The sequence below is a fragment of the Lentinula edodes genome, assembly GCF_021015755.1.
Source record: "Lentinula edodes strain Le(Bin) 0899 ss11 chromosome Unknown C8R40scaffold_28, whole genome shotgun sequence".
NCBI classification, from domain to species: domain Eukaryota; kingdom Fungi; phylum Basidiomycota; class Agaricomycetes; order Agaricales; family Omphalotaceae; genus Lentinula; species Lentinula edodes.
The window spans coordinates 322634-335150 of record NW_025764334.1 but is presented as its reverse complement, the minus strand read 5'-3'; the positions used below and the strand labels follow the sequence as shown (position 1 = coordinate 335150).

Sequence of the window (12517 nt, the reverse complement as noted above, 5' to 3'; positions counted from 1 at the left end):
AAATTGGGGGGGGGCGAAGATAACATTCGCAATGTTGAGGCAAGGACACCAGAACCAAAGGATGAATGGAGGCGGAAATGGTCGACAGTGTGATCCCTTTCGTTTGACCACCCGTGATTGATGTCCTCCTTCTAGTAGGGGCCTTCCAAGTCGCTGCAGGCCGTGAGGAGCCATAGATATAATCAAAGTCTGTGTTAACAAGGATGAGCATGCCATTTTAAGTCTTTGGCCGCAGAGGATGTATCGATTGGGTCAGTGAGCGCGGAACCAAACCGGACCGAACAACCGGAAGTGCCAGCGCTTGTTGGCCAACAACAGTACAGCTCAATACCAATCTATGATCTAGCGGACGTGTTTAATGGACGATCCATGGGCCAATGCCTGGGATGAGTCACACTCCAAAAACACAACTTCTTCCGTTCCTACTAAATCCATATTTTCAACTTCCACCTGGAGGGATCCTGCAGAGAGCGAAACAGATATCGCCCTGCCGTCTTGGTCCGTAGGGCCAGCTGTAACTTGGAATGAACCATCTGACGATGCTCCAACATTATGGGGTTCCTCTACCTCCAATGATTCTCCGGAACTACCTATCACTTCGAGCTTTAGCCCCAAAGGTGTCGACTGGAAATCCTCGTACGAGAGTATGAGTGCACATTTCGGAGGCTCAAGTGTTGACGAGAACTCGGAAACAGAAGAGGTAGGAGATGCAGAAGAATCAAACGAGGGGGAGGGAATGCATGATCAGATGGATATTAATGTTGATGAATACGAAGCTGTTGCCGCCAAGGGCGAGGCTCCAGGGATAGTGGATCCATGGACACCTCCTCAAAGTACCTTCCCTACTTCCACGTCTCTTAGCTCGGTCCTGGAAATAACCGCGTCCAATTCTCCACCTGCGCCACGCAGTCCCGATGCATTTGAATTTGGTACATTCGAATCTGGCGCTTCCGACTCTTTAGCCGGACCTTCTACGGAGGGAAAAACCTGGGACTCGGGCAGTCTCTCTAACCCAGAATCGGAATGGGGTACTGCATGGGTATCTAAAGAAGCAGATCCAAATGATGTTGAAGATGTAGAGGCTCTGGACGAATGGGAAAGAGCCAAAAGAGAGAAAGAGAAAATGGATCGCGTGGTAGTGAGTTTCTTGCATCTGACTTCTACTCTCTACATTTCGCTCAAATAATACTTATTTTAAGCCTCCGGAATTTCTTGCATCAATTCTGCGTACTTTGGAGGAAATTTCGGACGATTTATGGCCCCCGCCTGTCCAAGCGAAACCAAACGACGTAAACAATGTGCCTACTACAGACACAACGCAGGAGCCTTTGAAGGATACCAGGGATGATGACCCCTTGGACAGGGACTCTCCAAATTTAGGTTCCGTCGTCCAGGTTGAGGATGAGAGCAACTCTTTGAATGATGAAAGTCAACCTGAAGAAACACTTGCTCATTGGAAAGGTGGTATAGATGCGGTTGAGGGCCTGTGAGTGCTCCCCTTCATTGTAACATATCCAACTCATATTCACATCTACCATACAGGTTGGACCTTTGCCAGACTATAATTCCACCTTTGCCACCGCTTTCATCCCTTCCGGCCCTCCCTTCACAAACCAAATCATCGCCTATAATGAAACGCAGCTCAGAGGCCCTCCGCTTGACGCGTTCGACAGTGATTTCCTCTTCCGGTCCTCTTGGAATGTATCTCAAAACTAAAGGATCCATCGAATGGGAGGTTGCAGTAAAAGCACGGCCAGAGAAAACAAGTGAACAAGAACGAGAAGAGATCGTTCCTGCCGGGTGGAGAATTTTACCGAAAGAAAAAGAAGACGAAAAGAAAGTAGAGGCGCCTGAAATGAAAAGGAAAGGATCTAGCATATTATCGTCTTTCTTCGGAAGAAAGGCAGAAGCTTCACCTACGGAGAGTAAAGAAAAGAAGGATAAAGAAGCAAGTCCCAGGCCGTCTTTCGCATCATCTCGGAACAGCATGGATTCTAAATCAGGAACTGCAAATGCAGAATCATCATCAACGGACAAGCTTCCCACCAGTCCTGCCTCTGCTCCAGTCCCTTCAACGTCGGCTGTGGGTGCTTCCACCTCTACCACTCCTACTCCTTCTACCTACGGCGACGGGGGCTCGCCTGATCTTTTCCACGACGCACCAACAACAGCTCCCGCACCTTCAGCAGTATCCCGCTTCCTAAACCGATTCTCCTCCTCCCGCAACAGACCTAGCCATTCTCGGCAGAACTCAAACACCTCATTGGCGTTGTCTACAGATGATCTTGAATTTCTGCAGGATATCGTTCCCAGTGCTAGTGACGTTGATCATGAACATGAACTCGTACAAACAGGATCAAACGAGTTGGAATTGAATGGGCTTCAGAAGATGATAAACAGTGCGCCGCTACCTGCACCGCTGTTACCTCCTCCGCGAGCTCCTGGCCGAGATCCGCAGCGGTCGCAGTCGCAGTTGAGTTCACCACAGAGTCCATCAGATGATTTCATCACTGGGAGAAAGGCCCCTTCGGATGCCTCGCGGCAGAATAAGAACTTTGACTTTGCGTCGTCCTCGAGTCAGATACTGACTCCTTCCCCTGCACTTCCTTCTCAGATACAAACCGCCATTACCCGATCTTCGACACCATCGTCTTTTGCTTTACCGTTATCGACTAGATCTTCCAGTCCTGGTTTAGATATGTTATCTATCGCAGGTTCTTCTGTTGGCGGCAGAGCCTCACAGCTAACAAGTCCTAGTACGGGTATGAATGCCCTGGGTGGGAGTGCCATTTCAAGACCGTCCTCGTCGTCGGCTATGCCAAACATCCGAACTACCTCTTCCTCCTCCTCCACGACGATGAAGAGGCCTACGCCTGTCGCCATCATGTCTCAATCCTCCGGTTCTTCATCGAAAACCCCCGAGTCTGCCGACCCTTTTAGCTTCCTTCCACCTCCGCCATCTATTCGTGGAGGCGGAAAAGCAACGTCATCTCCCACACTGTTGATTGACGATGAGCTGCCACGTGCCTCGTCGTCTGTTTCAGGTGTTTCGAGCATTCCCGCAGCTTTGAACATACCTTCGACCTCTGTGACTTCTGCTCATCTTCCCCAGAACCCCGATGACGACGACTTTTCTGATTTCCTCAGCGCAACCCCGACCGACGTAGTCCAGCCTCCCTTTTCAGCCTCAAACCTGTTCTCTCTTTCCTCTGCACAACCTTTGTTTTCTGCTGGATCTGCAGAATTCAACGGCCGTGACAGTGAGGGCCCCTCGGACGCCTTCTCTGCGCGATATGACAATCCCCTGAACACTTCCGTATCTTCCATCGCTTCTACGAATTCGGTGAACAACATGCTCCTTTCCAGTCGTGAAATGGATTCTTTCGGTGATTCCTTCGATGCATTCAATGATTTTGCGTCCTCATCGTCTCCGGTACAACGCGATACACTCCGAACACCTTCCCCGCCCGCCCTCCCCGATAAATCACCTGGAAAGTTGGCGGCGAGGAGGGCATTCGGTGCGGAGCCAACTAGTGCTGGGGTTTCGAGGAGAGCATCTACAGGGAAGAAAACTATGGGAGGATCAGGTGTGGGAGGTAGGATTCCTCCAGGAAGACTGAATTTACCTGCCCCCGTGTCTTCTTCGGCGTATTCGAGACATTGGGGCTCGCCGGCTCGCGAACCTTCTCCATCGTTCCTTTCCGGAAATGCCGTCAACTCCGCTTCTCCATTGGTCGCTTCTTCATCCGAGCCTGCTCTTGCAGTTACTCCAGCTTCATCTCCTTCCCCGAAGAACCATAAGAAGAAGGTATCCAAAGAAGCACATCAACGTACGCGAAGTTTGGTGGAAGATGCTATGGCTCGGAGTGGGATTTGGCCTTCCCCTGCCCCGAGTGCAGCTTCTTCAACCAGTGGTTATGGATCTGGATATGGAGCATACGGGTTTGGTACGGCTCCCCCTTTAAGTCCTTTGCCGCCAATTTTGAGCCCCCCGCCCGAATACTCTTCATCGAGCAAGAATAAAGGAGGAGGAGATTTACTAGGGGCGCATGAAGATGACGACGATGATGTACCTTTAGCTTCGCTTGCTCCAGGTTCCACCTATGGATCAATCCCGAATTCAAATATCGGTTCGTCTACGTTTGCAACACAGCAGACCCAGGCAAAGGCTGGACTAATACCACCCATGTCTTCTATGTCGTCTTCCCCTCCATACAGTACCAATGGCCCTAATCTGAATACAAATGGTACACTTCCCCCAATACCGCTACCTGGGCCTACACCTTCCGGCCAGCAGCCGGCGTTGCTAATGGGCTTTGGTGCGCTCGGCTCAGGGCCCGGTTCCGGTTCGAGTTCTGGCTCTTTGACTGTCGCGTCTCCGGCTTCTGGTATGTCTTCGCAGTTGATGTCAGTGTTCGGTGCCACTTTGGCATCTTCAACGTCGAAGACAACGACTGGGGGCTTGTCGGCGCAGGATTTATCATTCTTTGAGGGACTATGATTTCCCTGCGCGAATGAAGAGTTGTACATACACTTAATATCCACTTCTGTTTCGTTTAGCTTTCACTGCTGTTTGTTTTTTGTAACGTGTATTCTCAATGAGCTGTCGGACGAGTTTCTTGGCATTCTCAAGCTCCCAAAACCGTTAATTTGGATACTGAGTGAGGTTGTAATCTACATAATCACTATCTATCACTATGTCGTAACAATCTCCAACACCTTGATTCTGAACCGCTTTCAGATAATCTATGCTGGCATCCATACCAAAGACCATTCTGTTGTCGAATCAACCATAATGAATTCAACTTTGGAGAGAAATCTGGAAAGCATAGAACTAGCATTGCAGATTCCACTACCTGCCTCGAGCTCTACGCTTTACCTCAATCCTCCTGTCTCTGTTGCGCTTCCATCTGATGGTTTCTCCAGCGTCGACAACGTACCGTCTATCAACAGGAACCAATCTTTCTTACCTCCAGTAGACAAAGGTTTTGGTGCTTGGTCTTTTGTGCGTATCTTAGTGTGCGCCGTGTACTAGCATGCACTTAATATTCCATCCCTCGTTATCAGTTGACTGCAGCCTTCTTCGTGCAAGCCATTGTCTGGGGGTTTCCGACCTCGTTCGGTGTTTTTTTAGATGGTGCGTATTCGCTGTAGTGAATTTCCGAACCCTCGTCAAATTCACTCTGTCCTTTTTACATAGCATACCTAAATGATACAACATACACCTCTCAACCGAGGGCATCGAGTTTGCTTCCTTTGATTGGTCCAATCTCAACTGGTATCATTTACTGTTCCGGTAAGACTTCGAAGTTTGCTCCCAGTCCTATTCTAATCCCTCAAGTTCAGGGCCTTTCATCACTCCTGTAATAACTAGATATCCCTATCATAAACGTAATTCCATGTACGTCGGCACAATACTCTGTTGGGTGTCTCTCTTCGCTGCTAGCTACACCACTAAGGTGAAATTGCATCATGTACTTTACTCCTCAATTCTCACATTTCTATCCAGGTCATACAACTAGTTGCATTACAAGGAGCCTTGTATGCTATCGGAGGATGTGAATATACACGAACATAATCCTGCAATCTCATTCTTTCTAACATTCGACTCTCTCTCTTCCTCCTCGTAGCATTGCTCTACATTCCCTGCATGTCTTATCTATCCGAATGGTTCAATCGCAAGCGTGGATTTGCTAATGGCGCAGTCTTCGCCGGAACAGCAGTGGGAGGCATCCTCCTCCCCCTCATTTTACCCTCGTTATTATCCTCACATGGTCCTCCCAAAACATTGCGAATTCTATCCATTGCAACAGTTCTTCTTATTGTACCCCTGCTTCCTCTAATCAAAGGCCGTTTGCCTGAATCTCGCATACGAGCCATGGGACCAACCCCACGGGGTCGAGGGAACTCAGAGTGGACAAGAAGTATGTCATTTTGGGTTTTAGTGGTTGCCAATACTTTCCAGGGATTTGGATATTTTGTGCCGATTGTTTGGCTTCCTAGTAAGCCATGTCATACTCCGTGAAAGGACAAAAGGATATCAAATATATTTCGCTCAGCATTTGCCAGTGATCTGAACCTCAGCAACTCGATTGCATCAATCGCTCTGGCGCTACTCAACTGTGAGGATCCTTCAAAACGAAGCTTGTTTATTCTAATCCTTTTTATAGGCGGCTCTTTAATAGGTCGACTAGCAACAGGTTACCTCTCCGATAAAATCAATCCCTGGCTCTTGGGACTCTCAACATTAGCCTCCACATCTGCAGTAACATTTATACTTTGGGGTGTTTTATCATATAATCTCGCTGGATTGCTATCGTTCAGTTTAGCTTACGGGATCGTTGCTGGAGGCTGGTCGAGCACATGGAACGGGTTTATTAAGCCTTTGAGCGGTAAGCAGATGTTTTCATCCACTGGTATCATTCTAAATATTCGATTAATTCCTTCAAACCACAAGTCAATGATCCGAATCTCTCCACCACTCTTTTTGGAGTCCTACTCTTCTCTCGTGGTATAGGGAATATATTCTCTACACCCATTTCTTCTGCGTTGACAAGCTTGGATTCTAACTCTACAACTTCATTTTTCACGCATGCTTTTGATCACTCTGAACACCTTGGTTTCGACGTTGGCGGGGGGAAGTTTGAGAAAATGATTGTGTATGTAGGAATGTGTTTCGCGGGCGCTGCCTTGATCGCGTTGGTGGGTTGGGGAATGGATGCAGCGAGGCGACATAGGTCATCTGAAAGGCAAGCGGGTCAGGAGTAGCTAAGCTGAATGTCACGCTAAGAAATTGGTATAATAGACCGTTGCTCAAGCACTGCCAACTGCGCGATTGTAATTTGTGTATCACTTCGATAACCAGATAACCAGAAATTTTGTTCTCATTGCTCATCGATAGAGCTTACGCAACCGGCGAGAGATCACGTACAAGTCACACCCGCGCTCCTCCGGGGTCCTCTCGTGGGACGACTCTTTGACTTTTTGACCAACCAGCGAACACTACGGGAATTTTCGTTTGGAAGGGCGTATCAATCGCGGAGAGCCGCAGCATTTCGCCTCATGTGACAATTCGCGGCTCAGCGCTCAGTGTTCTAAATTCGAAGTCTCTGTGAACATAAAACAAAGGATTCACATAGGATCTCATGAGCATTGCACTAGAAGCCTTCCTTCCTTACTCACAGTTTTTACCAGCGAAACAAAAGTAAGATCCAGCAATGTCTGCAACGAATGACACCAACAGAACCACCACCAACGGTCATCGTATCAATTCACCAATCCCTCCACCTATTCCCAAATCCTCCTACAAGATTGCCTCCATCCCTGGAGACGGAATCGGCCCAGAGGTCATTGCCGCCGCGGTCGAAATTTTACAAGCCCTCACCAAGAAACTCTCGACGTTTGAACTTGAGTTCACAGAGTTTGATTGGGGCACAGAGAGGTTTCTGAAGACAGGAAGGTATACGCCCGAGGACTATCTGGAGGTTTTGCGGGAGTTCGATGCGATTCTGTAAATATAAACTTCCTTTATTCACTCACCCATCTGAATCTATTTGTAGGTTCGGCTCAGTCGGCTCTCCCTCCGTACCAGATCACATCTCACTGTGGGGGCTTCGTCTCGCTATCTGCCAACCATTACAACAATATGCCAACGTCCGCCCAACAAGAATTCTCCCTGGAACCAAATCCCCTCTTGCAAACTGTCAACCTGGGGACTTGGATTGGGTGATTGTAAGAGAGAACAGTGAAGGGGAGTATGCTGGGCAGGGAGGAAGATCACATGTGGGGTGCGATCATGAAGTTGCTACTGGTCAGTGTCCCTCTTTCTCTCTACGTGGTCGCTCTCGAGTAACCCGTACTAATGACACTTTGCAGAACTCTCCATCTTCACCAGAACCGGGGTCAGGCGCATCGCACACTTTGCATTCAACGTCGCCCAGAATCGTCCTCGAAAAATGCTTACCTACGTCACGAAAAGCAACGCTCAACGAAACGGGATGGTGATGTGGGACGAAGTTGTCCAGGAAGTTGCGAAAGATTATCCAGATGTATCTGTCGATCATATGTTGGGTAAGTTTTGTCAGCCTATCAATTCTTTCAGGCTTTCCAGTTCCTTACTCCGTCTGAGGAACCTTTATACTTACTGTGTATTGATCGTCGTAGTCGACGCAATGACAGTTCGCATGGTCCTCAACCCTCGCTCTCTCGACACCATTCTTGCCACCAATCTTCACGCGGACATCCTCTCCGACCTGGCTGCTGCGTTAGCAGGATCGATAGGTATCGCACCGACTGCAAATCTCGATCCTACGCGTAAGAATCCATCGAGTAAGTCCATACTGTCCTTGAACACGGCCTATCCCCCTTTTACCTTATTTGATCACCGCAGTGTTTGAACCCATCCATGGCTCTGCCTTTGATATCACTGGTCTCGGCCTTGCTAACCCAGTAGCAACTTTCTGGACTGCGTCGGAGATGCTTCATTGGCTTGGGGAATCTGAAGCGGCAATTAACTTGATGGACGCTGTGGAAAAGACCTGTGCAGCGGGTATTGTTACAAAGGATTTGGGTGGGAAAGCGGGGACGAAGCAGGTTACGGAGGCTGTTCTAGGAGAAATCCTCAAGTTGTAATTGTCGTGTGCAGTGGTGGTGAAACTAACAATTTGTAGGACAATGGTCACGGTTCAATCTACGGTTGTTGGATCGATATTGCACAAACATAATACATATATAAAGGATTCTTAGCGTAAGTAGTAGCGTAGGAAATAGCAATACAAGCATATCGAGTACAGAACGGATCCAGGCAGGAAAGATGTTGATTATTAACGCTACAGCATCCATTGAAGAGTTGCAAAACAGCCAGCAGTAAAAAGAATTCATCCACTGTGATGGTTCCACCATCTCTTCTTAGTAGAATGAGGGTGAGAATGAGTCAGGGGGTGTATATGGCCTTGAGATTATAGCAATGAGCTTCAGTTTATGAAACAGTCAAGCACAAAAGATGATTCCCATACCTTCGTTCTCGTAGGCTTGAACAAACGGGAAGAAATCAACATTTGAAGGTGATCATAATACCGATCGACTCACCTCTGTTACTCTCACGGAAAGTGGGAACTACGGGAATCACATGACGCCCTGAAGACGGTCTGGGTGCCACTAAATGAATACTCATGATGAGTACACGACTTTTGGATATGCATCAAGATACTAACCAGCGTTCCCATAATTCATGGCATCGTTAGCAGCGATCGCATAAGGGGGCGGAGGGCTCGAAGTATAGTTATTTCCATTGCCATTAGTAGGAGGAGGAGGAGGAGGAGGGGACTGAATGTATCGCTGTCCTTGGTCGTGTTGCTCTACCCCATTAATTGTGACGACTTTTCGACCATCAGGGTAGGTGCGGGTAATGTGGACATTTCCCTATGAAATGGAGCTTTAGAATGGCCAAGACGAAAGAGACAGTATGTGTAACTGAACACAACGTACATCCCAGTCCCGACGCTTCTGTACAGTCTGTGTCACGCCATTTATCGTCTGTGACATCGTACTCTCTGCAGCCCACCTCCCAGAGCCAGAACCAGAGCTCGTATCCATGACAAGTGAAGGAAAAGTGGGGAAATGGGATATCATTGGGGGGAAACCCATACCCATACCCATGCCTCTAGAGAATCCAGATGCAGAAAGCATGTTCCGGTGCATATCTTGCAGATCCGCCATTAAATCATCCCCTCCAAAATGCATGCCGCGCGCTCCCGATAATCCATTGCCAAATCCATCGAAGCTGTTGAAATCGCCTTCATAATTTGTATGACGGCGGTGAGGATACCTGCTATCACGAGAGTGACGACGGTCCTGAGGGTAAGCGCCGAGGGATTCGCGGAAGAAAGAATCGAAAAGCTCGAAAGGATCGGTGAAGTGGAAATTTGTAAACAATGTGAAGGGATCGGGAGGATTCGGACGAGGATAATCATTCCTCCGGTTTTGATACCGAGTTGAATAAGGATCATAGCGCGAGGCTGGAGGTGGGGTCTCTGCTGGAGGCGGAGGCCAAACACCGTGTCGATCGTAGGACTGTTTACAAAGTAAGTGCAGGGCTACTGAAATAGATATGGGCGACCATTACTTGTCGTTTTAGAGGATCTTTCAGGATTTCGTATGCATTATTGACCTACACTCGTAAAGCGAACGCCACAATGAGCAAACCTTATTTGTATACGCATAAATAATTCTTGGAACACACTTTTCTGAATTTGTCTTCAGCAGCAGCCTTCTCCGCAGGCGTGAAATTTGGAGGAAGTCGATCTGGATGTGTTTGCAATGCCTGTTTCTTGTATGCTTTACGAACTGCAACAGTTTAAATCAGTTGGAAATGGAAACGCAAATCAGCATTTATGTTTCAAGCATAGCAGGGAACTTACTATCCTCCGGAGTTGCTTCACGAGAGATGTGCAAAATATCGTAGAGATCCCCAGACATCTCGAAGGTGTTACTGTAGTGAGGGAAGAGATCAAGAAGCAAGTCAAGCTGTGAGAGCCTCGCACCGGCAATGCGTCTGATAAATTGAATTTTGACGCCGTCAGCATGGCTGTGGCGTTCGTGAGCGCTTATTGCAGCACCCCGGTTCTTCGACGTTCTATTTACAACCTTTTTTGAAGAATCTAATCAAGCAAATTGAAAGCGACGATGAAAGCTAGCTGTAATATCTTGGAAGCAGTAGCGAAGGCTATGTTTGTTAGACCACACTCGAGCCTTAGAGTCAATCCAGTTCATTCAGGACCTTTACCGGTGAGCACATCGATCTCGTTGCAATAAATACATAATAAATAAGACCAACAGCATACAATGATACATTAATGTTTAGTTATTCTTAAGATAAATAGACTGCAAGAAACCCAATGAGCATGCGCCCCGATATAAAATAGCAGGAAATACGAACCTAAGTGGTCAACACTTTACCGCCCCGAGTCTATGAACCTCTTTCCGACATTCCTTCAGACTGGCAGCGAGACGATCTTCCAGCTCATTGGATATCTCCTGCTCGATAAGTCTAGCCTGCTGACCGAGCCTCAGCATTTCTATTTCGGAAAGCAGCTTCTGACGCTCCTCCTGCCACATCACATTCATTTCTTCAACTTCTCTCTCGTGCTTCTCCCTCTCCCTCTTCAAATCAGCCACAAGATCGTTAACCAACTCCTCAACCATACCCTCCTTCCTTGTATCCACCACCATCTGCTTCGCCGATCTCGCTACAGCCCTTACCCGACCTTGCTTTACTCTATCCGCCTCTTCCTTCATCATGTTCCTCTCCTCCTTCAACTTCTTCATCTCCCTCTGCTGTCTCCAAACCATGTTCGCTGCGATCAAACGATCGCGGAACGTCGCGAATGCATTCGCTCGCATGATTTGCTCTTTCTCTGCTTTCTTCTCTGCCAACGCTCCCCTCATTCGCTGCAGCTCCTTCTGCTGCTGCCAAATCTTGTTCGCGAGTAAGAGCCTGTCGAGAAAGCTCACGAACAGTGGGTGCACCCTTTCAGCCCGTTCTTCTTCAGTCTTGCGCTGGAACACCACCAGAGTCTTAGCACTAGTGTCGTGTGATCGAATATTCTCTTGTAGTCGCGCGTTCTCCGATTCGAGTTCCGTGCATTGACGTTCGTACCTCCTCTCATCTACCAACCATTGCCTTTCGAGTTGGAGGTACTTCGCTTGGCTGGCTGCAGCAACTAGTCTAAGCTCTTGGTAGTGAGATTCCTTCTCCGTAAGCTGCTGTTCTAGTTGCGAACATCGACTGAGAACCCAATCAATACTGGTATCAGACAATGTCACTGATGCTGCAGGTCTTCGATTACGATGATACAGAAGTCTATCGACTGCGACCGCAATGCAAATCGTGGCAGCGAAGCCAAATGCAGCCATGCCAGTAGAGCTGAGGTGGGACGGTTGAAAGAATGGATAGTCGCAGCGGTCAAAGAATGAATAGTGGTACATGGAGATTGGGGTTGGATTGGGAGGGATACCGGCTTGGGGAAGTGTATTGTTGGATGTTGGGTGAGGGGCCAGGAAGTTTCTCTCTCCGTACTATATAATCCGAACTACGGTTCCCCTACTCATGGGATGCACAAGGCTGATCATCCTGAATCTATGTAGGTTGGATGTTTGGAAAGTCGCATGGTATACTCGAGGCCTGAGGAGGTGTAATTGTAAATCCTCGAGGTTATAGCAAGGGCATGGCGGTGTAACTTCATACTTGCTGTCGAACAGTATGGCGCGTCGTTTTGCTCATGGGTCTATGTCAGTGGTCTATCCTTCCTCCGGACCAGGCCGGTAATTCGGTGGATAGTTTGGCGCTCGGTCATTACAATCGATTACTGCTTATCTCATCTGATTATGGCAAGTACTTCCGCAAACTTGAACGACCTAGGATTCGATATATTCGAGCACATAATATCTCATTTACGAAATGAAGGTCAACAAGGAATTGTTCCTTTATCTCTACTGTCGAAGCAGATAAGACAGCACA

The 12517-nt window shown here is 48.0% G+C and overlaps 5 protein-coding genes across 5 annotated transcripts; 3 read left to right on the top strand and 2 right to left on the bottom strand.

Annotated features, from left to right (window-relative positions):
* The first annotated feature begins 119 nt into the window (after nucleotides 1-119).
* Nucleotides 120-4479, top strand: C8R40DRAFT_411139 (uncharacterized protein). Its single transcript, XM_046234971.1, has 4 exons — nucleotides 120-1138; nucleotides 1200-1486; nucleotides 1543-4130; nucleotides 4219-4479. Exons 1-4 carry the CDS (start codon nucleotides 359-361, stop codon nucleotides 4236-4238), a joined length of 3675 nt encoding a protein of 1224 aa, XP_046084073.1. The 5' UTR covers nucleotides 120-358; the 3' UTR covers nucleotides 4239-4479.
* An 877-nt stretch (nucleotides 4480-5356) lies between these two features.
* C8R40DRAFT_1115046 (major facilitator superfamily domain-containing protein) lies at nucleotides 5357-6932 on the top strand. Its single transcript, XM_046228544.1, has 6 exons — nucleotides 5357-5459; nucleotides 5510-5558; nucleotides 5631-6002; nucleotides 6060-6122; nucleotides 6171-6392; nucleotides 6458-6932. Exons 1-6 carry the CDS (start codon nucleotides 5400-5402, stop codon nucleotides 6766-6768), a joined length of 1077 nt encoding a protein of 358 aa, XP_046084072.1. The 5' UTR covers nucleotides 5357-5399; the 3' UTR covers nucleotides 6769-6932.
* Nucleotides 6933-6993: 61 nt separating this feature from the next.
* C8R40DRAFT_410822 (putative tartrate dehydrogenase) lies at nucleotides 6994-8643 on the top strand. Its single transcript, XM_046234969.1, has 5 exons — nucleotides 6994-7510; nucleotides 7560-7810; nucleotides 7876-8070; nucleotides 8164-8328; nucleotides 8390-8643. The coding sequence occupies exons 1-5, from the start codon at nucleotides 7218-7220 to the stop codon at nucleotides 8629-8631; spliced, it is 1146 nt and encodes a 381-aa protein (XP_046084071.1). The 5' UTR covers nucleotides 6994-7217; the 3' UTR covers nucleotides 8632-8643.
* Nucleotides 8644-8876: 233 nt separating this feature from the next.
* On the bottom strand, nucleotides 8877-10476 carry C8R40DRAFT_1173044 (uncharacterized protein; the record flags this gene model as incomplete). The annotated part of the gene is made up of 8 exons (XM_046231952.1): nucleotides 8877-8950; nucleotides 9015-9029; nucleotides 9088-9156; nucleotides 9213-9420; nucleotides 9487-10071; nucleotides 10124-10168; nucleotides 10241-10344; nucleotides 10419-10476. The coding sequence occupies 8 exons, from the start codon at nucleotides 10474-10476 to the stop codon at nucleotides 8877-8879; spliced, it is 1158 nt and encodes a 385-aa protein (XP_046084070.1).
* A 468-nt stretch (nucleotides 10477-10944) lies between these two features.
* Nucleotides 10945-11913, bottom strand: C8R40DRAFT_1051022 (uncharacterized protein; the record flags this gene model as incomplete). The annotated part of the gene is made up of 1 exon (XM_046224681.1): nucleotides 10945-11913. One exon carries the CDS (start codon nucleotides 11911-11913, stop codon nucleotides 10945-10947), a length of 969 nt encoding a protein of 322 aa, XP_046084069.1.
* Nucleotides 11914-12517: the final 604 nt, after the last annotated feature.

Excerpts from the sequence above, each read along its gene's own strand:
- C8R40DRAFT_411139 (XM_046234971.1), top strand. The coding sequence starts at position 359 with ATGGACGATCCATGGGCCAATGCCTGGGATGAGTCACACTCCAAAAAC. Across the intron at positions 1,487-1,542 it reads ATAGATGCGGTTGAGGGCCT|GTTGGACCTTTGCCAGACTA; the intron begins GTGAGTGCTCCC and ends TCTACCATACAG. Across the intron at positions 4,131-4,218 it reads AATCCCGAATTCAAATATCG|TACCAATGGCCCTAATCTGA; the intron begins GTTCGTCTACGT and ends CCCTCCATACAG.
- C8R40DRAFT_1115046 (XM_046228544.1), top strand. The coding sequence starts at position 5,400 with ATGTACGTCGGCACAATACTCTGTTGGGTGTCTCTCTTCGCTGCTAGC. Across the intron at positions 5,559-5,630 it reads CTTGTATGCTATCGGAGGAT|CATTGCTCTACATTCCCTGC; the intron begins GTGAATATACAC and ends TCCTCCTCGTAG. Across the intron at positions 6,123-6,170 it reads CGCTCTGGCGCTACTCAACT|GCGGCTCTTTAATAGGTCGA; the intron begins GTGAGGATCCTT and ends TCCTTTTTATAG.
- C8R40DRAFT_410822 (XM_046234969.1), top strand. The coding sequence starts at position 7,218 with ATGTCTGCAACGAATGACACCAACAGAACCACCACCAACGGTCATCGT. Across the intron at positions 7,511-7,559 it reads CGGGAGTTCGATGCGATTCT|GTTCGGCTCAGTCGGCTCTC; the intron begins GTAAATATAAAC and ends ATCTATTTGTAG. Across the intron at positions 8,071-8,163 it reads ATCTGTCGATCATATGTTGG|TCGACGCAATGACAGTTCGC; the intron begins GTAAGTTTTGTC and ends TGATCGTCGTAG.